Source organism: Macrobrachium rosenbergii, chromosome 8 (genome assembly GCF_040412425.1).
Source record: "Macrobrachium rosenbergii isolate ZJJX-2024 chromosome 8, ASM4041242v1, whole genome shotgun sequence".
NCBI lineage: Eukaryota > Metazoa > Arthropoda > Malacostraca > Decapoda > Palaemonidae > Macrobrachium > Macrobrachium rosenbergii.
Genome location: NC_089748.1, coordinates 85303583 through 85328298, shown reverse-complemented (window position 1 = coordinate 85328298; position 24716 = coordinate 85303583). Strand labels below are relative to the sequence as shown.

Here is a 24716-nt window from a genome sequence, read left to right as displayed (position 1 = left end):
TTGATCTCTTATATAAGAGCTAGCACAGCGTTGATAAATCTGAATTGCTAGAACTAAGTATAGTATTCCTTGTCAACTGGGTGCTAGGTTATTGAAAAAATATCATCCAGAAATGGGGTAATATATAATCAGTGATATGCTCATTTGCAACCATTATTGTAATTGTGTCTACTGAAATGAGAGTACTTTCCAATGTTATTGGAGTACAATTAGAAGGAATAAATCATTGGTAAAAATTTTCATTCTCTCTCTCTCTCTCTCTCTCTCTCTCTCTCTCTCTCTCTCTCTCTCTCTCTCTCTCTCTCTCTCTCTCTCTCTCTTTCATAATAATAAATCTCTCTTTTTTGCCATGCTAGTGGAATACGAAGCAGAAACATAAAAATAATGAACATTCTTTGTGATTAGTTTTCCGACAGATATACAAATAATTTTTAACTATAACATTAACTGTGATGTAGCTGCCTTTCATGGATTCAAACAGAATGAGAGAAAATGACAAAAGAAAAAAAGAAGACTGTGTCAATGGCAATCAGTAAGGTGCTACACCTCTGGCAACAGTAAACCCCGACATATAGTATTTATCGTATGTTTATTTATTTGTGTTGTTACATTAATTGCATATAATATATATTACGGATGGCTACTATCACAATATTACCATAAAAGTAAAACAGGTTAATTCGTAGCAAAACACCAAATAAACTTGCTATTACAATGATTGTTTATGTTTTTGTGCATCTGGTAGCAGGCTACAGATGACCACCGTTGGAAAAACCTCCGGATTGTGGGAAGTGTTAGGCCTCACCTCCGCTGTAATCAAAGGGTTAAGAAGACACTTAGTAGTTTCTTTCTTTCATTAGCACCAAAAGAAACAAAATTATGTGGTAGTGTATTTAGTCCCAGGAGGCTTAAGAAGACACTTAGTAGTTTCTTCCTTTCATTAGCACCAAAAGAAACAAAGTTACGATTGGTTACAAAATGAATTGCAGTGCAAGATTAGAGTGTGAGCCAAATGTGAGCCTTTCTTCTTATATCAACCCACTACTGGTGAAGCCTACAACCTCACGCTCTTTCTTCTGCTTCCTTGCCTTCTTTCTTCTCTCCCGCTCTCCCTCTGAACTGGACTTCTTAAGGACTTCTGGCAGTCAATTGTCCAGCCCATCGTAGGCAGGAATCTTGCTTCTGTCCTGCCTTTGTAGATGCCTAATTGGTTGAGGTTTAACTAAAGATGCCCCATTTAGGGTGGATTTTTGGAATCGCACCGCCTTCAAAAGGAGGTGCTTTTTACGTCACCGGAAGTTATGAATTCCGACAGCTGTTTATTCAACTAAGGCCACCATGCATTTGGTTACGAATTCCTTGTGATTTCCAGCTCAATTAAGTGCAGTCATAATGGCTTCATAACCACGACACAGTCATAACATGTACCTGAGTTTGGCTTTGTGATCACAACACCTGTTTTGATTTTCTAGCACTGGTTTACAAATTCCTTTATGATTTCCAGTTCAATTAAGCATACCGGAGTTTTGGCCTCGTAATCACGATACAGTATAGCCATAACACTTCTGTTTTGCTTTCAATCTCTCTCTCTCTCTATCTATCAATGTCTATTAATGGAAGGTTTCTCTCTCTCTCTCTCTCTCTCTCTCTCTCTCTCTCTCTCTCTCTCTCTCTCTCTCTCTCTCTCTATCAGTGTCTATTAATGGAAGGTTCTCTTTCTCTCTCTCTCTCTCTCTCTCTCTCTCTCTCTCTCTCTCTCTCTCTCTCTATCAGTGTCTATTAATGGAAGGTTTCTCTCTCTCTCTCTCTCTCTCTCTCTCTCTCTCTCTCTCTCTCTCTCTCTCTCTCTCTCTCTCTCTCTCTGTTAATTAATATTCAGAATATTCAGAACTAGTTATCACTACAATATCCTTTGTTCCTGTTTCTTGATTCTTTACCATTTTAGTTTTTATCTGTAAAGCATTATTTTCTTCTTGAGATTTATTTTCCCGCATTTTGTTACTTCTATCTGTATGTATTTTTGTTTCATTATTAGTTCTTGTTATCGAGGCATATGTAAGTTTCTTAGCAGGATCTTGAATTCCTCTCACTTTCAATTCTAATTTAGTCTCTCTAATAGACAGCCCTGTTCTTTCTTGTACCATTTTCAATTCTGTATTGTATATGTAATACATGCATTCTTTGGATCTTGCATGATGATTCTGCCCACAGTTTATACATTTTGCTTCACTGCAATTCCATTGTGTGGCATGTTCTTCAGATCCACAATACACACATACAGATTCATTTCAACAATATTTTTTTTCATGCCCTTATTTACTATAGTTTTGACACTGTAGTGGCTTTGGGACATACGGCCTTATTTCTCCATTTTGACCCTAAAACTTTTATTTTTTGGGGTTGATCTTGATCCTCAAATTTTATTTTTGTGATTTTTAACATTTCCTTATTTTTTGTTTACTTGGTTTATTATATACCTTACAATCTTGGACCCTGGAATACCTTTTCTTAGAAAGTCCAAGAAAATATTCTTTTTCAATAGACATAAAGTCCTCAGACTGACTCTTTGTTGGGGCTTCTATAAGCCAAGTCTTTTCTCTTATCTGTCTAAACAGCATTTCTGTCATTGAATGTCTGTTTAATAGGTAGTTTTCTAACTTTAGGGCTGAAATTTTCCGTTCTGTTTCTAAGGTTAGAAACCTTGACCAACTTCCACTCCCAAAGAGGGAGTTGAAGTGAGTCAAGGTTGGGTCAAGACAATATTTACTTCTTTTGGGTTAGTTTTGTATTGGAGCATAAGGTTCCAGGATAATTACATTAGGATTTTGTTTTGATTTTTCTACAGAAAGACTGTCAGAGGTGGTTCCAGCGGTTGTCAACTGTGCCAAGTCGCTACCATCAAAGGGTCCAGGGGTACTCGTATCCTTGTAATGACTTGTCATAGAGACTGAGGGAAAAAAATGTAAATCTAAAAACCTTAAAAAGATATAGTCAGCTTTTCATGGAGTTTATTCTTCCACCAAAGGAGTTTATTCTTCCACCAAAGGCACAAGTGAGAACCAACTCCCAAATGTCTGCCCCCTACCCTACCCTACAGGGGGATGGCACAACATGATTAGAGTGGCCCAAGTGTAAGCCAAACCTGCTTGCTACGACTGAGAGTATTACAAGAATACAATCATCCCCACCCTAATCACATCACGGGCAAACCAGATAGAATGCAGAGAGTCCTATCCCCAGAACCAGACCCCCCTGGAATCCGTGGTCCAGCCCTAATGAATAGCTCTGCCTTCGAGATATCAATCTGATATCTCTCAGGTCTGAACATTATCGGGTAGTTGATGGTCCTACCACAGTTCCCGCTATTTAGCTTAAGATATAAACCTAATCCCAGCTGTGATATCTTTCCCTACTTTTCAAGTCCAATAAATCTTACAAAAAGTGGAAAATTCCACAAAATTAGTCCACATAAATATAAATAGTATACGAGACTCTTAGACTCAAACACAGGAACAAATTCCTGGGGTTCAAGAGCCCCTCACCACGTCAAGATGGTCCCACATCGAGTACACCCTAGCACAAACAAACCATTTTCTCTACATGGGCTGAGAATAATTTTAGTGTCCTTATTAAAAAGGTAGACCCCCACTCCTTTCCAAAGTAACATGCCATCCGGAAAGTAAGTACATTGTTGGCTTTCTTCGGAAATGTTTATTTCGATGAAGTCTCCGAGTGTACAGGGTGGTCATCAGAAACAGTATTCCTTAAACAATTCTCATGAGCTCGAACAAATTTGAATATAATGTGTATCAGTAGGAGGTCTGGTAAGTCTTGACCCCACAGGTGCTACGGCAGAAAACCAGGGGTCTTCTTCATGCGGTGGGTATGCTAAGATATCACTGGGAAAGGTGCAACAATACCGCAACCATTAGGTAAGTCACTTTAGGACTCCATCTTAATAATTATAAGTTTGTGTTTAGTTTCATGTTCTTTATTGCCAAACCCTATGAGCATATGGAGTAAAGAATGTGGTTTATAACTTGTGGCTTAACCTTGGACCAAAAATTTTATCTGGGTTGTAGGGACTGAATTCTAAGAGCTTAGCCATTTCGTCACCTGTTAATTTCTTTTGTAAGCTCCTTTGAGGATGAACAGCGCCTACGCTATCAAAAAACAGGTTTTGACATAGGAAAAACCTATTTTTGGTAGCCACTGAGAGTCCTCAAACCCACCCACTTTCCCTGACGAAAAGGCATGGGATTTGAATGAACAATTATCCTACATAGACCTAAAAAAGGTGCGTGGCTGACACAATAATAACCTGTTGCCACATCTGCAGGTTAAGAATAGGAATGGTATCTATGCAGCCATTGTAGACAAGAGAAAGAGCCCTCTTGTCCTGAAGTCCTATACTACATCAGTTTCAATTTGCACTATACTGGCCAAGATCAACTAGAAGAGAATTCTTTGAAATTGGTTGATATATCCTATGGAGCCCCTCTAGAGACCATGAAAGTAACTCCACTGAGGACTCTCAGCGGCTACCAGAAAAAGGTTTTTCCTATGTCAAAACCTGTTATTTTTTAAATAGCCTAAAGTATGCAGCATGCATACACAGCAAGAATTGACACATTTCATCAAGGTTTCAATTCTCTTTCTGAAAAAAAAAAGATATCATGTTCTATCATGTTCTTTCTCAAGATCATTTTTATCTTCATTATTCTTTCATTGTCTAACTACTATTACTATTACAACCAGTATACTTCTTTTACCAGTATACTAACTCTTATGTTATTTTGTCTCACTGATGAGCTCTTCCTTAGGCGAGTCGGTACAGTTGCGGCCTTCCACTCGTTAGGCCCGAGTTCGACTCCCTGGCCGGCTAATGAAGAGTTAGAGGAATTATTTCTGGTGACAGAAACTCATTTCTCACTATAATGTGATTCGGATTCCACAATAAGCTGTAGGTCCTGTTGCTAAGTAACCAATTGGTTTTTAGCCACGTTAAATAAGTCTAATCCTTCGGGCCAGCCCTAGGAGAGCTGTTAATCAGCTCAGTGGTCTGGTAAAACTAAGGTATACTTAACTTTTTTGTCTCACTGCCATTCCACCAAAATGACATTTTTATGATAAAATTTTATATATACTTACCAAGCAATTACATAGCTACTAGCTTTGTACCATCTCTTGTGTAGGTGACATGGTCCCGCCCACTTCCAGGACTGACAGGTACAACTCAGCAGAGATCAATTCGTTTGATGTCCAATGTCCATTGAGGGGAGGAGGGCGGGCTCCGATTATGTAACTGCTTGGTAAGTATACATAAAACTTTATAAAAAAATGTCATTTTTATATAAGTGACTTACCAAACAATTACATAGCTGATTCCACACTGAGAGGAAGTGGGAATCATGGACATGTTCTAATCCAGAACATTAATAAAGATAATGACTTTGAACTAGGAAGGTTGCTAGCACTGGGTCAATAGTTGTTGCACCTTACCTGGTAAGAGAGCCACTTCAGTCGGGTACTGCCTCTGGTCAGCTCTCATCTTAACTTGTACAGGGCGTGGCAGTATGGCCAAGAGTCGCCCATACTTCAGTGGGTATTTTGCAGTCATGGAAGTTCACTGATGGCTGACAAAGAAAAAAACAGTGCCCTTGCCCTGGGCATAGATCAAAATAAAAAACAACACTGTCACTTACAACCAAAATTAAAAACCACCAAACCAACCATTAAAAAATGGCAAGTACTCCAGGTACACGGTACCCCCAGGACTCCCCTTAAACTCAACGACCTTACAACAAGGCGAGGAGACAGCAGAGGGACAGAGAGCCCCCTATGCTTCTTTTCCCAACACTGTACAGTAGAGGGACAGAGAGCCCCCTATGCTTCTTTTCCCAACACCATGCCAGCCACTGATAAAGGACCCAAGGTATAACAATTACCAAACACAGTTTCCACATCTTTAAGGTAATGTGAAGCAAACACTGATCTAATGTGAAGCAAACACCGATCTACACTTCCAAAATGTAGATTGTAGAATGTTTTCGAGAGATGAGTTATGCCGAAAAGCTCGAGACATTGCGACAGCTCAAACCCCATGAGCTTTGACCTTAAGGGGCGGTAAAACATCTTGAACTTGAGAATGCGCTTCTGTAATCAAACTTCTAATGAAGAAAGAAAGGGCATTCTTCAACAGAGGTCGTGAAGGGTTCTTCACTGAGCACCAAAGCTTGTCGGAAGGTCCTCTGATCTTTTCTGTCCTCTGAAAATACAGTAGTGCTTCAAGGCTCTCACAGGACAAAGAAGTCTCTCTTCTTCCTCTGGGCCGAGGAAGTCCATTAAGCTTTTAATAACAAACAAACGAGGCCATGGCTTGGAAGCACCCTCATTCTTGGCAAGGAAACCAAGAGAGAGAGAGAACATACTGCATTTCCATTTGAAAAGCCTACCCTCTTGTTGAAGGCTTGCAGCTAGCTAATGTGTTTGGCAGTAGTCAACGCCACGAGAAAGACAGTCTTCCTAGTGAGATTCTTAAAAGAGGTTGAGCTGAGGGGTTCAAAAGTTGAGCTCTTAAGCCACTTCAGAACAACATCCAAATTCCAGGAGACAAATCCAGGCTTTTCTAATTTGGAGGTTACGAAGGAGACAACTTCCTATCGGTCCTCAGGAAAAGAAATAAGTCAGCTGACTGGCTTATAGAGGTTTCAGAAGATGAGATGTTATTATGTCGGCACCATCCTCTGAAAACTGACCACTTGGATTGGTGGAGTCTGCTAGAAGATCTGCACCTAGCAATAGCTTCTGCAGCTTGCTTCGAAAAGCCTTTTGCTCTCATGGGGGTCCTGACAGTCCGAAGTCTGTCAGGGCCAGAGCAGACAATCCTTGATGGAACCTGAGGAAGTGGGGCTGTTTGAGCAGCAAATGTTTTCGTGGCAGAAGTCTTGGGAAGTCCACGAGCAGATGCAGCAGATCCGGAAACCATTCCTTCCTGGGCCAGAACAGAGCAATCACAATCATTGAGATGCTCTGGTGAGCGGAGAACTTGTTGATCACCTCCCTGATCAATCCGAAAGGTGGGAAGACCTAGACATCCAGGCCCGTCCAGTCCAACAGCATGGCATATGTTGCCCATGCGAGAGGGTCAGAGACTGGGGAGCAAAAGAGAGGCAGACCATGATTTCTCGATGTTGCAAAGAGGTCCACAGCTAGTTTGCCCCAAAGTTTCCAGAGGTCATCGCATACGAGGGAGTCCAGAGTCCACTCTGTCAGCAAAACCTGATTGCAGCAACTCAATTCATCTGCGAGGCCATTCATTTTTCCATGCACAAAGCTAGTGATAATCTTCACCTGGTACTGCTCTGCCCAGAGAAAATAGTCTTCCGCCATCTTGTAGAGAGTGAAGGAGGGGGTGCCCCCTTGTTTGTGCACATAAGACAGCACCATGGTGTTGTCCGCATAAACCGCTACTACTTTGCCAAAAACTAAAGGAGAGAAGGCCTGGAGACCCAGATGAATGGCCTTTAGTTCCTTCACATTGATGTGGAGAGCTCTCTGATCTAAAGACCACATCCCTGAAATCTTCTGACTCCCTAGAAGGGCTCCAACCTAGATCTGAAGCGTCGGAATAAAATTCTAGGTCAGTGCAATGGTAGAAGAGACTTCCCTTCTTGAAGTCTTTCTACAGACAACCAACATCGAAGGTCCATTTTGATCTCTGAGGAGATGGGAAAAATGAAGGAGTCAGGTTGGGTTTCCTGCTCCAGCATGCTTTTAGATAAAACTGAAGAGGCTTCATGTGAAATCTGCCCAGCTTTACAAATGGTTCTACTGAGGCCAAGGTCCCCAGCAGACTCATCCACTGAAGCGCTGAGCAAGTCCTGAGGTCTAGGAACTCGCAGAGTCTGGAATCATCGAGACAGAGACAAATGTTGATGTCGAAAAGGTGAAGCCATTTACCAAGAGGAGAAAGGATTCAAGTGAACACTTGTGGGGCGGTGGACAGGCCAAAGCATAAGGCTCGAAACTGGAGAACTTTGCCCCAAAACACAAAGCGCAGGAACTTTCTTGAATCTGGATATATCGAGACATGGAAATAGGCATCTTGCGTGTCCAGGGTGACCATCCAGTCACCCTGATGGAGAGAGGACATGACAGAGTGACTGGTTTCCATGTGAAATTTGGTTTTCCGCATAAAACGGTCCAGAACGGGTCTCCAGCCCCTCAATGACTTGGAGACCATGAAGAGACAGTTGTAAAATCCCTCCCAGTTGAGATCCAAAACCTCCTCCACTGCCCTTTTGTGAGGAAGTGACACTACTTCTTGAGAAAGGGTGGCAGGCTTCTCGGAGTGAGGCAAGTAGGCAGTCAAGTTGATCGGTGACTTGGATAAGGGAGGTTTCTCTTGGAAAGGGATGGAATATCCTTCCCTCAACACTTGGACTACCCAAGGTTCTGCCCCTCTGCGGCTCCATTCCTCCCAAAAGAGGTGTAGCCTGGCTCCAACCGGGCCATGAAGGACTGTGTTCTCATTTCTTAGCGGTTGGTTTGAGTGAAGACTTCTTAAGTGATCTAGACGGAGGGAGGGGGGTGGATTGGTCCGAGGTCTAGGTTGAGATCTAGACTTTCCTCCTCAAAAGGGCTGCTATAGAGGAGAGAAAGACTTGCCTGTTGTTGCGGGAGCTTCCTTAGGCCGCTTGGAAGATTGAGCCAGAAGATCAGTTGTAGATTTCTTCTGAAGGTAAGACAGGATCTCATTAACAATGTCTTGGGGGAAGAGATGGGATCTGTCTATGGGGGAGAACAAGAGGACTGACTTCTGTGTTGCAGTGAATCCTTTAGTGGAGAAGGAGCACCACAGCTCTCGCTTCTTCAAGATTCCCATCAAAAACAGGGAGGTGAGCTCGTAAGAGCCATCACTGACTGCCTTGTCTGCGTAAGACAATACTCCCAATCAGTCAGAAGAGAAATCTTCGGCCAAGACTGGGCAATCCTTGATTTTTCTAGCTTAAGCCCCCACCATCCAATCAAGGAAGCTAAAAATTTCTAATACCTTGAACAGGTTCTTGACAAGATGGTCCAGTTCAGGCGACGAGAATGAAATCTTGGCTGCAGAGAACACAGAACGACATGTAGCGTCAACCAAATCGGAGAAATCCCCCTGGGAGGAGGCAGAGATCCCCAAGTAGGGAGCTTCCCCAGTGGCATAGAATCAATACTTTTTTTTTGAGAAGTTTGGAACGAGGGAAGGCAATGGATGCTTTCCCCTGGTCCCTCTTCATGGCCAGCCACTCATCCACTTCTCGAAGAACTTTCTTCGAGGAAGAGGAAAGCACTAGCTTGGGGAGGCAAACGACATCAGAGTCCGTTTCCTCATAAGGAATGTTGAGGCTGGGGAATCAGGAGCAGCAGGCTTGAAGAAATCTGGAAAATTCACCAGAAAGAATCTCAGCAACGACAAATAAGCAGACGAAGGAGCGGCATCTTGCTTTGGTTCGTCCTCGTCAGAAAAGGGATAAGGAGGTATCCTTGCTCTTGGACACGACAGTTTTCTTCTTCTTTAAAAAGCCCATGAATTCCTCAAGCTGACACTGAATCAGAGTTAAAGCAGAATCTTCCTGAGCTGATGAAGAGGGAAGAGGTGCAGAGTGCCCCACTGTTGGCGCCGAGTGCCCAAATGTTGGGGCCGAATGCTCCACAGTTGGTGCCGAACACTCCACAGTTGGTGCCAAGCACCCGGAAGTTGGTACCAAGCGGTCGGGTGCGGAAGACTGAAGAAGCGAAGCGGGTGCCAAGTGAGTCAAAGGAGAGGGGTGCTCCAGGCTGAGAGAGCACTTAGCAGGTGGCGATTGGCACTTACTCGAAGTATCATGTCACTTGAGACCAAAATAGGGCGCTTGTGACTTAAAACAGGTTCCAGACTATTCCAAGAAGACTGATGACGAGCAGAAGCAGTAGCAGGTGGAATGGTGAAACTGCAGGAGGACTGAGGACTAACACTAGCCTCCTTGTATTTCTTGACAGGAGGGGAGCTGTCTGCCACAATGGAGTGCCTCTTCAAAGGCCAACAGACGGAAGATCGATGCCACTGGTAACCATTATTCATCCTCAAAGAAGTTATTGCTATCATTCCCCAGAGACCGATAAGACAGACCAACCAATATAAAAAAATTCTCCCATAACTGGTCTTAGCATGAATAGTGTCTTTGATTTGACACAGTGATAGAGTATAAAAGGGTTCAATACAGGAGGGCTCTTTCCCCTGCTTAAAGCACTTACCATGGTTTTTCCATTCAACCTTCTCACACAGGTGTCACCAAGATCCCCCTACTTGCCAGGTCTGTGAAAGAAAAATGCTTACCACAAACTCCCATGCCTTTTCTTCAGGGAGAGTGGGTGAACTTGATGACTCACAGTGGCTACCAAAAATAGGTTTTTCCTTCATCAAACCTGTTTTTCAGTATACAGTGACCCCTCACTACTTCGCGATTCGATTATCGCGAATTCACGACTTCACAGAGTTTTTAATATATATTAATGGAAAATATAGCACGGATTTTCTAGAGAAAATTCGCGATATATGAACACCCAAAATTTCTCATTAAATCCATTAAAATATTAATAATAAATAGTATTTCCTAGTCTAAGAACAACAAAACAAGCATAAAAGAGCATAAAAAAACAGATATTTGCACTTGTAACTCCTATGACAAAAAAAAAAAATTAAAAAACCATCTAGAAAGTGATGCCTATAAATGGAAAGTGATGCCTATACAGTACAGTAACGCATGTTCCATTGTTGGGAAAACACAAAGCGTACCATCTCGGTGACTAAGTGTGTTGTAACACGGGCTGTGATTGGTGCATGGGAGGGAGACGACAAATCACAGCTTTCCGATTTCTAATCGGGTCTGTGATTGGTGCTTAGACTGATGCTCAGAACCTGCAGCATCTCCCCTTGTCTCTCTCTCGCAGCCACTTTGCTTCAAGCTTTCTCGCCGAACGGTTTTCTTTACGCTGTGCTGTGTGATTCATTTGTGGTTTTTGTTGAACTTTGCTCCAATTTTCACCCCCTGCAATGGCTCCCAAGCGTGCTGCTTCTTCCAAGGCTGGTACTGAGCCTAAACGCCATCGAAGAATGATGACAATCGCTGAAAAGGTGAAACTTATCGATATGTTGAAGGAAGGGAGAAAGTTCGCGGCTGTAGCCCGCCATTTTGGCGTGAACGAATCCACCGTTCACTACATCTACAAGGACGAGGCTAAGATTAGGAAGACAGCTGCCATCACCTTTAACAAGTCGGCAAAGAGAGTGGTTACAGCTCGTAATAAAACTATCGTCCGTATGGAAGCTGCTTTGGCCGTGTGGATAGCCGACTGCCGAAAGAAGAACATAGCCTTGGATACGAACATTATCCAAACAAAGGCTAGGAGCCTGTACGAGACCTTCGCCGCTAAGGAACCAGAGGACGACAGTGGCGAGCATAAAGAAGCAGAAGAAGATGAAGAAGACGTAGATGATCCGCAACCAGAGACGTCCAGTCATTCACCACGTAAGAAACTGCAATTTTCTGCTAGCAAAGGGTGGTTTGCAAAGTTTCAGGAATGCTACGGCCTAAAAAGCGCTTCCTTGCATGGCGAGGCTGCTTCGGCCGACATGGTCGCTGCTGAAACATATGTCAATGAAACCTTCAAGAAGATTATCTCTGAAGGTGAATATCAGCCCGAACAAGTTTTTAATATGGACGAGACAGGCTTGTTTAGGAAAAGAATGCCCTCGCGAACTTTCCTGTTCAAAGAGGAAGCAAAAGCCTCTGGCTTTAAAGCATACAAGGATCGTGTGACCCTCGTGATGTGTGGCAATGCTGCAGGATTTTTATTAAAGCCAGGACTTATTTACAAGTCTAAAAACCCTAGGGCTTTAAAAAACAAAAACAAGAATCTGCTGCCCGTACATTGGATGCACAATCCAAAGGCCTGGATAACGAAGATGCTGACCTCCGACTGGTTCCATCAGTGTTTTATCCCGCAAGTGAAGGTGTATCTAGCAGAAAAGGGCATGCCATTCAAAGTCCTTCTCATTATGGATAATGCTGGTGGCCATGCTACTGATCTGTCATATTTGGGGGTTCAGGTTGAGTTCCTACCGCCCAACAATGTCACTTATTCAGCCAATGGACCAGGGAGTTATTAGGGAGTTCAAGGCCCTATACACGAGGAATGCCCTGGCGAACCTGGTTGCTTCCGTGGATGCCGCCCAAAAAGACGACGATTTCAACTTGAAGGCATACTGGCGGCAGTACACAATTGCTACGTGCCTCCAAAATATCCATAAGGCACTGGAAGAAATGAAGCCTGCCACCATTAACGCCAGCTGGAAGAAGTTGTGGCCCGAGGTTGTTTAAGACAACAAAGGATTTACACCTGCCGAAATCCAACACTCGGCAGTGCAGAAAGCTGTGCAGTTGGCTGTGATCCTTGGAGGTGAGGGCTTTGCAGACATGACCAAGGGCGACGTCGACAAACTTCTAGACTGCCACTCCCAGCCACTAACTGACGAATACCTCGAAGAGTTGACGAAGTCAGTGAGCGAAGAAGAAGCAGCAGCAGCGCAGCAAGAAACAGAAGTTGTCTCCCAAACTGGTTTGACTTTGGAACGGCTCGCCGGGCTCTGCAACCTGGCTAAGGAACTGCAAGAGCGGTCGCAGGAGTGGGACGACGATATGGTTCAATCGGTTCAATTCTGCAACATGGTCGATGACGTCATGGCCCCCTACAAGATGCTCTTTGACCGGAAAAAGAAGCAGCGGCAGCAACTGCCAATCACAATGTTCTTGCAGCCTCGCAAAAAAGAGCCAGTTCCTGCTGCTGCTACTACGGTTACACCTTCGGAAACCGCGGAAGAAGTGGAAGAGGTGCCCCAGGAAATGGCACCACCGTCTGAAGAGACGTAAAATACAATCATTGACTGCGCAGTAAAAGTCATCATCACCTTCATCGTCATCATTTTTACTGCGCAGCAAATTCATCACCATCTTCATTCAAGTTTTACTTCAACTTCTTTTGTGGTGAGTACAGTAACAATCTTTATTTTTTTTTTTAATCTTAAGTGTTACTGTACTGTATTACATGTAATACAGTACAGTAACATGATACTGTATTGTATTACTGTATATATTATTACTGTATGTATACTGTATTCTTTAAAATTTAAAGCTTGCCAATCACGTCATATACTATAACTACTTTAACACAGTAAATTAGCCCCTGTTATATGGTACTGTAAACTTACCTACTGAAGTCATATTGCTTAACAGTTGTCCCTGTTATTAATAGAGTAAAGGGTGGGTTGTTAAGAGTACAGGGAGGGTTTTAAAAAGTCCAAATACTGTACACGTTAAATAAATAAATATGCTGTTCGTACTTCGCGGAATTTCAATTATCGCGGCCGGTCTTGGAACCTATCTCCAGCGATAAACGAAGGGTCACTGTAGCTGCTATTTGTCCTCAAAGGAGCATACAAAAGAAATTGACTGGTGACAAAATGGGCTAGCTCCTAATTATGAAATCCCAACAACCCAGACAAAAAAAAAATGGTGCATGGTACAGTCAAGTAAGATATTAGCAACCTTCTTTTATTCAAGATACCCATTAGGTTTAACAATAAAGGATTAGAAAACAAGACCCTATAAGTATTTTATTCTATGTGGTTCTAAATTGACTTACCTAATTATGCCAGGTTAGGATAAAGAATTATTTGCCCCCTTCCTGGTCATATCTCAGAATTACCACATCATCAAGGATGCCTTTCACTTTCCACTAAGGCATTTATGGAGCTGGGACTTACCATGTCAACTACAATATTAACACAGTGTAGGCGAATTCACTTAATGTCATGGCAGTACTGTTTGAGGAACACAGCCTCTGATGACTACCCCGTAAGCTCAGACTTCTTTGGAAGGAATACCTCCAAAGAAAACCAGCAGTGCAACCAATGCCAGACATCATGTGACCCATGAAGGGAGTAGGGTTCCGCCTTTCTAATTAGGGACACTATATATTTGCCGCATTGTGGAGTGTTTAGACCAAGCATAATGGATGGCAAGGCGGTAAAAAAGACTGCCTTTTGGAGCATGTAAGTTGTTGTTGTTTATTATTATTATTATATTATTACTATTATTATTATTATTATTTAGTAGATGAAACCTATTCATATGGAACAAGCCTACAGGGGCCATTAACTTGAAATTCAAACTTCTAAAGAATATGGTGTTCATTAGGAAGAAGTAAGAGGAAGTAAAGGGAAACAGAAAAAAGAGATACCACTTAAATACGAGATACCACTTGTTGAAAAAAAATAAATTAATAAATAGATAAATAGATAAAAATGTATTAAAATGCAAGAAGAATACTGTAGTATTAGCATAGTAATGCACTGAGTTTTTGCTTGAACTTCCGAAGTTCCAATTGCACGACATCCTCTGGGAGGCTGTTCCACAGTCCAACAGTGTGAGGAATAAAGGATCTCTGGAACTGAGAAGTTTGACAGCCAGGCACATTTACTGTATATTGGTGATACTGTTCAGCGAATCTGGTTGCTCTCAGCAGATAAAGGGGAGCAGGGATCAATTGTGAATGTGAAAGATCTCTGTTGAAATACAACCTATGAAAAAGTGACAGACAAGAGACCATCTACCAATGGTCCAGGTCATAACTGCTACTATTAGGAAACAGAAATCTACCACCATGAACCATTCTATTTAAAAGAGATAAATCTCTGGCAGAAGCAGACAAATGACCTAAAACAGGGTGCACTGATTTTATCAGTGCAGCATTTGCTGAAAATTTCATTAGAGGTTTCTCAAAAGTATGAGTCAAAAATTACACCTAGAATAGTTAAAGCTTCAGACTCATTCAACAAAGTCCCACCCACCTGAAGGGGAGGATAAGGTGGAAAATGTGTACAAGATCTGCTAATCAATAGTCTTTTTGTTTTACTGGAGTTCAGCCTCATACCCCACTGACTACACCATTCACTGGTCTGGTCCATGTCCCAAATGAGGCTGCAGGCAGCTTCATTTCTCATAAGTGGAGACTTTACTACACCCACAAGTACTACATCATTGGCATATTGAACAATCTTGTTTTCTGGGCCAACAACCATATTGCTTGTAGAGTATACACCAAAAATAATAGTGGAACAAGAACACTACCATGTGGAACTCCAGACACAATAGGTCTTGGTTCACTAAGGATCCCATCAACAGCAACTCGCTGCTGCCTACCTGTAAGGAAATCTTGAAGTAATCCTAAAACATATCTACACACTCCAAGATTCTGCATTTTACAAATAAATAAGTGCCTTATGACTTAATAAATCAAAATCAGCTCTAAATTCTATTTGAATTACTCTGTGCTCAAAACCCTTATCAAGCTTCTCTTGCAAATGGTACATCAAGTCTAAAAGAGCATTGCAAGCAACTACTGTAACTGCTTCCTGTATGCATACTAACTATCAGCCAATAATCCTTTAGACTCCATATACTTATATAGTAGCTTAAAAATAAGTTTTTCAGCAACTTCTTTGAGCACAGGCAGAATAGAAACTGGCCTATAGTTACTGCAGTCAGCAATATGCCACTCTTTGGAACAGGCACTGTATTACTAAGATTGCCTCATCCGCAAAGATACTACATTGACATAAAAATCTATAGGATCTACTAATCTTGGGAGACAACAAACCAGAAACTTTTCTAAAAAAAACAAAGGGAAGAAACCATCAGGATCTTCTCCACACCAGCTATCAAGACTATCCAGAATTTTCTTAGCATCCCTATAGCAATTACAAAAGTCACTGGCTAATGGTTTGCAGTAAAAAAAATTCCTAATTCATGAGAGTAACAGTTAGTTGACAGTTCTATGAGTGCATGATATAGCCTAGCAGCTTGATCCAAAATCCCCACCTTGAAAGTTGCACCCTGCTAACAGAATTTAACAATTATGCCTAACTGCAGTAAAATTTTTTACAGGAGGATTAAGGGTAAGCACTTAGCTTTCCTCAACAGATAATTGCAACAGTTCACCAATAAAGCACTTGTGAATGCAAAATTATTCTAGAGCACACTTAGGGTCGTGTGAGTGCATTTAAAGAGACGTGAACGCTTGAGCAGACAAAATAGCACACTTGCAGATGTGTGAATACTTGAGAAGACAAATTGTAATGGGGATCGTGACCAACCTGCAAGCTGTTGTGATATCTGGGTAACAAAGGTAAACCATGAAACTGTGGTAAATACTGTAGGCAGGGGAAAGAGCCCTCCTGCCTTGAGTTCTTTTATACTCTATCACTGTGTCAAATCAAAGGCACCTGCCCAAGACCAAATAAGAGAGAATTCTTTAACACTGGTTGCTCTATCTATCTTATGGAGTCCTGGTGGGACCATAAGAGTGACTTCATTGAGGATGAACAGCAGCAACAGCAGCTATGCTGTCAAACTTTATATTTTTGTATGCATGTATGTCACTATCAATTATCTTTGTACCTGCAAATGGCTTCTAAAGATCCATAAATATGTGGCTTACCACTTTGTCCTTGAATGGTGCTTTCCTGCAGTTCCCTTATTATGGAGACTACCTATGTTACTGATTTCTCTAGCGTGTGACCAAACTCATTAGTGAATTTAACCTTTTAGTCAGCATTTCTACCAGTACCTTCTCCAATATTATTTTCAAATAATTTCCACATTAGTCTCCAAGGTCAACAGCATCAGGGCCAATGAAAGAGTGATAGCAGTACTGTGAAACAGAGACCTCTCCACCAAATGAAGTCAATTTTCTCACTTGATAGAGTAGGTAAGGAAACAATTTTGGACTTTAATTTGTCTGGATGTCAACAGTCTGGAAGTTGAGGCAATTGTAAAGAAATTAACTGTATTTCATAAGAAAACATATCCACTGAGAAAACTGATACAGTACTGTTTAAGATCTGACACCAGCTTATTTGCCAATGTATAAAAAAAAAATACATACCTCCAATGCTCTATTCACAGATTCTTGTAAGGTGTCAATCATAAACACCTCTGCTACAGACTGTTGTTGCTTATACTGGCACCACCGCTTCAAAACGTCTGACCTGTAATCCTCCTCCACTTCACTAATAAAAGGCTTTGTCCTAGTGCGCATCCTATATGTGGAAAAAAATAAATATGATACCAAAGCACTATAAATTTCTCAAAAAAACATTACCCATTAATACATAATGACAGCCATATAAAACCCCTGCACATTATCTTATACCTTGCATGGCAACCTGCAGCCCGTAGCATTGTGTGTGCGGCTCTCAGGGATTTGCCAGCCTACTGAAATCACTGGTAACCAATTTAATTAAGAGGATTCTACTTTAATCTTCAAAAGTTTTTGTGCTTATAAGCCAAAAGTCATTGAAGCTGCTGTCTTCAAATAAACAAACTCAATACATCAGAGGGTCAATGGAAAGGAGATTGTTTGGGCAATATAATAATAACACCAACACAGAAAAAGGTAAGTCCTTCTCACCTTTCTCAACCACCAAATTTCCAGCATTACTCCAAATAATGTCCAAACAACAACCGAGGATCCCATGTTTCTCCCAGAATTGAGAATTTTATATAAACGATATTCATGTAAAACAATCTCATTAATAAAGCTATTAAAAAATTTTTTAACATTTACAAAATCTCACTGACAGACATTTTTTGCATTTTTGTGTTTTCTTAACTATACATTTCTTTGACAAATTATATGCATACTGTTAATTACATACTGCAGTTTGGGGTAATACTTAATGCACACAAATACTAATAAAATTATCATGCGGCCTGCAGTCACTCGGACAGTATAATGTGGCCCTTGGTTTCCAAAAGTTTGTCCATGCCTATTTTATATAATGCACTGACTAACACTGAAAATAAATCATTAGGAAATACTGTACCAATACATCAGTTACGAAAATGACATTTTCATAATAAAATAAAGTTTTATGTATACTTACCAAGCAATTACATTGCTATAGTTTCTATTAATCGGCAGCTAAAAATTTCTAAATTCGCGGGTCGCGTTATTTTATTTGGCTAGGTGACTAACCCTGCCCACTTTCGGGGTAAGAGAGGAACAACAAGCAAAAGTATTTAATTTATTTGTGCCATAATGTTCATATAAGGGAAGGAGGGAGGGCTCTAATCAAATCATGTAATTACTTGGTAAGTATATATAAAACTTTATTTTATATTATAAAAATGTCATTTTTATACGAGTAACTTACCAAGTAATTACATTGCTGATTCCCACATTGACAGGAGGTGAGACGCATGAACAAATCTACCCCACAACATCAATAATGGTAATGAATCTGAGAACAGAAAGGATTACTAGCATTAAAGAATGCCCGTTGTTTCCCTACCTGATAAGGAAGCTGCTGCAAGAAGGTACTGCCTCCATTGGCGCTCTTCTTATCATATAGTGGCGCGACAGTATAGCCGAGGCTCGTCTACTATATTAGTGGGTACCTTGTAGCAAGGATGATTCCAATTGCTGACAAAGGTAATAATGTTGCCCTGCCCAGGGCGCAGTACAGAAAAAAGACAATGAAATAAACGTCGCCTAATTACCTAATACCATAAAAAGTTAAAAACCACTGCCCAACTACGAAGGACTGGAGGGCACTCTGGTACACTGTACCCCAGGCTCCCTTAAAAACTCAATTACCTCAAATCAAGGCAAAGAAAAGGAAGGAAGGATTGCTTCCTATGCTTCTTCCCCCAACACCACGCCAGCCACTGAAAACGGACCCAAAGCACTGCAACTATTGTAAACTTTCAATTTCCTTCATATAACGAGTTGCAAAGACCGACTTACATTTCCAAAAAGTTGCTTGCAATACCGAGGAGTGAGACAAATTACGCTTGAATGCTAACAAAGTGGCTACAGCCCTAATTTCATGAGCTCTCACTTTACGCAATGGAAAAAACTCATCTTCAACAGAAGAATGGGCTTCTGAGATGAGGTCTCTAAGGAAGAATGCCAGGGCATTCTTTCAAAGTGGCCAAGAAGAATTCTTAACAGAACACCATAAGGCATTTGAAGGTCCACGAATCTTCTTTGTTCTGTGAAGATAAAACCTTAGAGCTCTCAAGCAAAAATCTTAATTCCACATGGTGGGAAACAGGAGATTGCAGACTCAGTCCTAGTGGTTCAGCCAAGAGCTATTTTTCTTCTAATGCCAATTGCAACTAGCAACATGAAGATGTAAGCTAAATTTAACAATTGGTATCCAAATAATTAATTTTCTAAAAATTTTCATATCTTGTGAACTTATAATCTGCTAAACTTTTCCGTTTTCTTTACATTTCTAGCCTATGCCAGTTGTCTTTCACCTCCCAATGTACAGACGTGGCCACAAAAATCAAAGAATTTTCTTTTATCTATTCACTGATGAAAAAACCACAAATCCATGAAGTTGGAGGGTCAAGTATACACATCACAAAGGCACTGGTTAATCCAACAGAAGACATATTAGACACTACACTCATCAATAAAGAACTTCTACTAAACCAGGTTCCTCTGATAACGCAGACACGGACCATCAAGCTGGAGGAGATGGTACCTCACAGCCACTTGTTTCTCGGCACTCCAGCTGCAGTTAAACAAGTATTGGAGCTGAACAAGTATTGGACCTGTGTGAAGCTCCCAACTATTTTGCAGTTCCACAACACAAAGTTCTAGCAGATCTTCAATGATGGCAAGGTCAGCATCACCTCATAGTATGGCTCCTCTAGTTCTTCCAACACTGTCTTGTCCAGATAGTAGACAAAGATGGTGGGATCCCACCTGGTCATCAATGATTAGATCAATCTAGCATCAACTAGCCTGTCAGGACTAGACTTGAGATATCAAGTTTCAACTAGATGTAACAAAAGCTCCATGAAGACCATCATATGAATGATAGCATTAAGGGCAATGAGCACAGGATCTCACCATTTTGGATCCTCACTCATGACCACCACCATAGTACAGTAGTACTTATAAAAGTGCCCAGTACAGTCCGACCTCTTAAATCCAGCAATATATGGTCTGGCAACTCCCATTAATCAGGACTTTTTTTTAATTAGCTGCCATTAGTTCTTGAGCAGCTACAAGGGTGGCACCACACATTGTCTGAGTTTTTGGATTTTTCGGATTTCAGAGCTGAAGCTTGCTCTGTAAATACACAAGCACTGTTTATTTCCAACTAAAACATTCTGTGCAACTCAAAAATATACAGCATACAAAACAACTGTAATTTGCGTATATACTTGTGTATCATCCGATCTCGTGTACCATGCGATCATTAAAATTTCGTCAAAAAACATGATTTCATCATTATATCATGTATACTGCAAGATGTATTTTCAGCAGATTACACTAGGCTAAGCTTTCTAAGAAGCCAAAGTTCATTAGGTTAAATGTGCGTCTTCATACACTAAATCAGGTTTACAAACCTTGTGACTTGTCTAAGAATTCATTGCTATTTCTTTTACCGTATATACTTGTGTATCATGCGACTTTTGAACACCTAATTTTGAGGCTAATTTTAAGGGGGTAGCATCATATATGAGATATAAAATTAGCATATGTAATATTCACATAGTATCATATTATAAAATAAAACATAACGAATATGCATCTTTTCCATAGATCTTTTAAAAAGTTATACTTTACTTCACAGTATCCAATAATACTATAGCATGTATTCTCATATTACTATTGCATTATAAAATACAAACACAGTGATCAGTGTTTTGGTTTGGAAATCTGCTGAGGGCGATTACAAGTTAAGTGTATTTCATTTTAAATTTAACTCAATTCAGACCAATTTTCTTGCTTCTAGTTAGCGTAAATTAGTCTATGTATTCTGTTTATATGGAACAAGGTTATTTTTTGTTATACTGTACAGAGTGTTTTTAAGTTGAAATATGACTTAAATACGTCTTGTTGCGAACTAAACTGTTACTTTTTCGTTAACAGATAGAGTTGGGGGAACATTTTTTGTGTAAAAAAATCAAAAGATTCCGTTTGCTATTTTCACTTGATTTCATCATAATACAAGCTTTACGTATTTATCCTTTATCAGCGTGAAAACAACGGTAAAATGTGTTCTTTTGTGGCCAGTAGTTTTGATTAAAATACTTTTCTCTCCAATTTTATTTATGGTCGAGTTTAAAGGCATATCAAAGTTTAAAGGAGTTTTATCCATGTTGCCGATGCACGATAATTTATAGACATTAGCAGCCTGAACATTGTTTTCTCAGCTTCAGGCACAACTTGTAGCTTAAATTTAGCAGTGTATTTCCTTGCCGATCTTTTCTCCATACTGAATAAGGGTGTAATGTAAAAATGTATTAGTCCTATTCTACTTAACATCATTTGAAACATAACTACAGTAATATTCTACTATTGTAAGATGGTTCAAATGCAGGATAACAGTTGTTGTTATCCAATTCGGTTGTTCATAGCAAAATCACAATTTTTGAAAGTAAATTGTATTTTTCCTAACTATACAAACCTGAGGTCCTTTACATTAGGAATTACTTAGGGCGAAGCTGTACACAGCCGTTAAACTCTTGAACAAGGTGGTAAGGCAGTAACTACCGTCAGGTAGGCGGGGATACCTGCCTGCCCGGATGTAAACATTCCAGTTTGGCTTTCGGTCCAGGTTCAGATTGAGGGGTGGCAATGAGGCGGGCATAACATGTAATGTAAAGGACCTCAGGTTTGTCTAGTTAGGAAAAATATAATTTACTTTTAAAAATTTTGATTTGTTCCGACACAATATACAAACCATCAGTCCTTTACATTAGGAAGACACTGGTTGGAGGGAGGAATCTGAGTGAGTCTCCTGAACTGACTGGAGTTCTGCACACCTGGGTTACCTCTCCTCATTGAAAGAGCGACGAGGGGTACCATGTATCTGTCATATTGATTGGAGTGTAGGAACTGCAAGATCAAACGTCAGATACTGGACCTTTTCGCATGAGTGAAGAAACGTAACTCATACAAAATAGGCTGGGAAGAATCTAGAGTCGGAGGCAGTAAGGAAAACCAGAGATATGGTGCCCTTATTGCCATTCTCTCCTTCCCCCCTTTGCTATAGGAAGGAACGGAATTGCTTCTATGATTCTAGAAGAAAAATAAAACAGGTGCTCGATGTGCAGTCTTGCTGCATCAGCACCAGATCCAGCAAGTATTGGTTCGAGTCCTATTCTCATCCCAAAGGAGGAGAAGTAGGAGGACAGGGAAAGAGGAGGAAGAGAGGCCAGTCACTCTCGGTATCCTTCACACTTCCAGAACCAACACCTTAGGCGAGATGCTACTAGTCTTCTTGAAGGAGCCGGGTGAGAAAACACAACTTGTTGCCACAACAGGGTCAAGGAAAAAAGGTTCCAAGGGCCTGTGGACAAGACCACAGGAAGACATATGTGTGGTCTATGAGGCCACGTCTTGCTTCCAGACAGACAGAAACTTCAGAATGCGAGGGATGGACCAAGCCATTGACTTCGTGAGCTCTTGGGTGGAAAGTACCGGTATCGTCATCGCCAACTGCCAAATACCTCCTTCGATCGCTTCACCAAGCCAGGAGAAAGATATGTCCTTAGACACTTCTTCCTTGGGAGAGAGAGTACTAACGAAAATGTCAACGACATCCAGCTTAGGAATGTCGAACCTTTTCGGAAAGTACCACAGCTCCCTAATACGACAAAGTAACGAATGATCTGGATCATCGATACAAAGTCCAAGGAGGAGGGGAAGAAGGAATCGAACCTGACAATAGATGACGATGGATTCAGAGCCCACCTACGGCATCCGAGGAGTCGAGGTACTGATCCCCTTTACCTGTTCTTCCATCTTCTACACCAAGGCCGGAGAGAGATGAGAGATGGTCCTAAGAGGGAACATCTCTATCAAACGACTCTCATGAGGGCATGTGCAGAGCAAGGGATAGGAACCCTAAAAGAGTCGCATGCTACCCAGAGAACAGTTCCCTGGGAAAGCAAGACTGAAGAAGCTTCTCATCTGTAGCTAAATCTCGACTGAGGAGAAGAAGGCTACTTCAGATAGAAGACTAGGTCGCAAGAGCCTATGTTCTTCACAAATGAAAGGGAGAGAAGTAACCCTTGGCGGAGAAGACGAAGTAGTCCAGACTTGAAGAGCGACTCTGACCAAGAAGAAGTTCCATCAACGACACCCACCAGCGAAGATGGATCCAGCCCTGGGACAGTGTTGCACAGGACTTCAAGAGATATCCAGCTGTATCTGTTGCCGCTCAGCGAGAAAGCCTATGCTTGCAAGGAAAGCTGGAAAGTCTCCCAATCCTGAACACACAGGAATGTACTGCCTGAAGAACTGCTTCTTGTGTAGCTGCTACAGGAGGTTGGGTCAAGCAGAACTCTTCTTGATGCCTCGGCTATCAGGTCAGGCGAAAGGTGAAGTCTTCCAGCATTTGTCTGTAACTCGGGGGGAACAATGCTTGTGAACCCCTAGCAAAACAGACAAATATGGAGGGAAAAGCGTAGATATCGAATTTTTCCCAAAAAGACAGCATGCCTCACCGTAGCAGCCCATGGGTCTGGTATGAAGGAGCGAGAAAAACTACCAACTTATTGTGCAGGAAGGCAACAGAAAGACGGTGGGGATTTCTCAATCGAGCAGTCTCTTCATGAATCTTCGAGAAGAAAAGAGTGAGCAGTAACGTTCCGTCCCAATCACTCAAACACAAGGCCAAGCTCGCCTAACAATACATCCCCACCGGGAATGCATTTGGCTAATTGAGCTATCAAGAGCCCTGTAAAACACTCGAGTACATGCAAATGTCGACAGATGAAACAGGAGGAAAAAATTATTCCCTCCTGTTTGTCGACAAATGCCACTACTGTGGTTTTGTTGTTCAACGAAACCACTGAGTGTCGCAAAACTCATCCTGAATTCTCGGAAGGCCAAAAGGCTGCCTTGAGCCCAGGACGGTGATGAGAAGGTACTAATCATCTTGGTCACACACCTTCAAGAAAAAGTCTTAACGGTGTGCGCCAATTCCTCGATCAGTGAATTCGTAAGTACAGGTAGACACAAGATGTGAGGGGAATATGCAAGCATATTCAAAGGCTCCTTCAATCAAGCATTAGCCTATCTCTTTCCTCATACTTCGAAGAGGAAAGAAGGATGGACGAATGGAAGCAGACCTCCATTCTCCACCATGGGGAAGCTTCTGCAAGATGACAGGACACAGAGACAACTAGCTCTAGCCGGGCTGGCATTTCCTGAATCGAGAGCACAGGCGAGGGAGTGGGATGGAAGTTTGATGAAAAGAATTGCCAAGACCTAAGGGGAATAGATACTTCTCCTAAGGGAACCCATTCCCAGGTCTCGGCAATGGCGCTGCCTAGTGTTAAGCAACCTTCTTCCACAGCCTGAGACTTCTTAGGAGTTGAGGGGAGCTGGCTTGAACTCAATGTTGAGTTGAGATGACTAGACCCAAAGGTCTTGGCAACTGTCCAAAGGAGAAGGTAGTGCCCTGGCACAAACCTTGATTACCACAGTATCTGGCAAATCTCTGAGAGAGAAAGGCAGAGCCATCTCAGGACTTACGAAACCGGAGATCCAAATTGGGACAAAGTCCTTCTTCTTAGCACCAGAATTGCCCACAG

At 41.5% G+C, this 24716-nt stretch overlaps 1 protein-coding gene across 2 annotated transcripts in view; it reads right to left on the bottom strand.

Annotated features, from left to right (window-relative positions):
- The window catches only part of mRpL40 (mitochondrial ribosomal protein L40), a 186877-nt gene that overhangs the window by 16026 nt on the left and 146135 nt on the right, over positions 1-24716 (bottom strand). For both annotated transcript variants that reach the window (XM_067108065.1, XM_067108064.1), the window contains exon 4: positions 17032-17185. In XM_067108065.1, coding sequence (XP_066964166.1) covers positions 17032-17185 — 154 coding nt within the window. The remainder of the gene's footprint in view (positions 1-17031; positions 17186-24716) is intronic.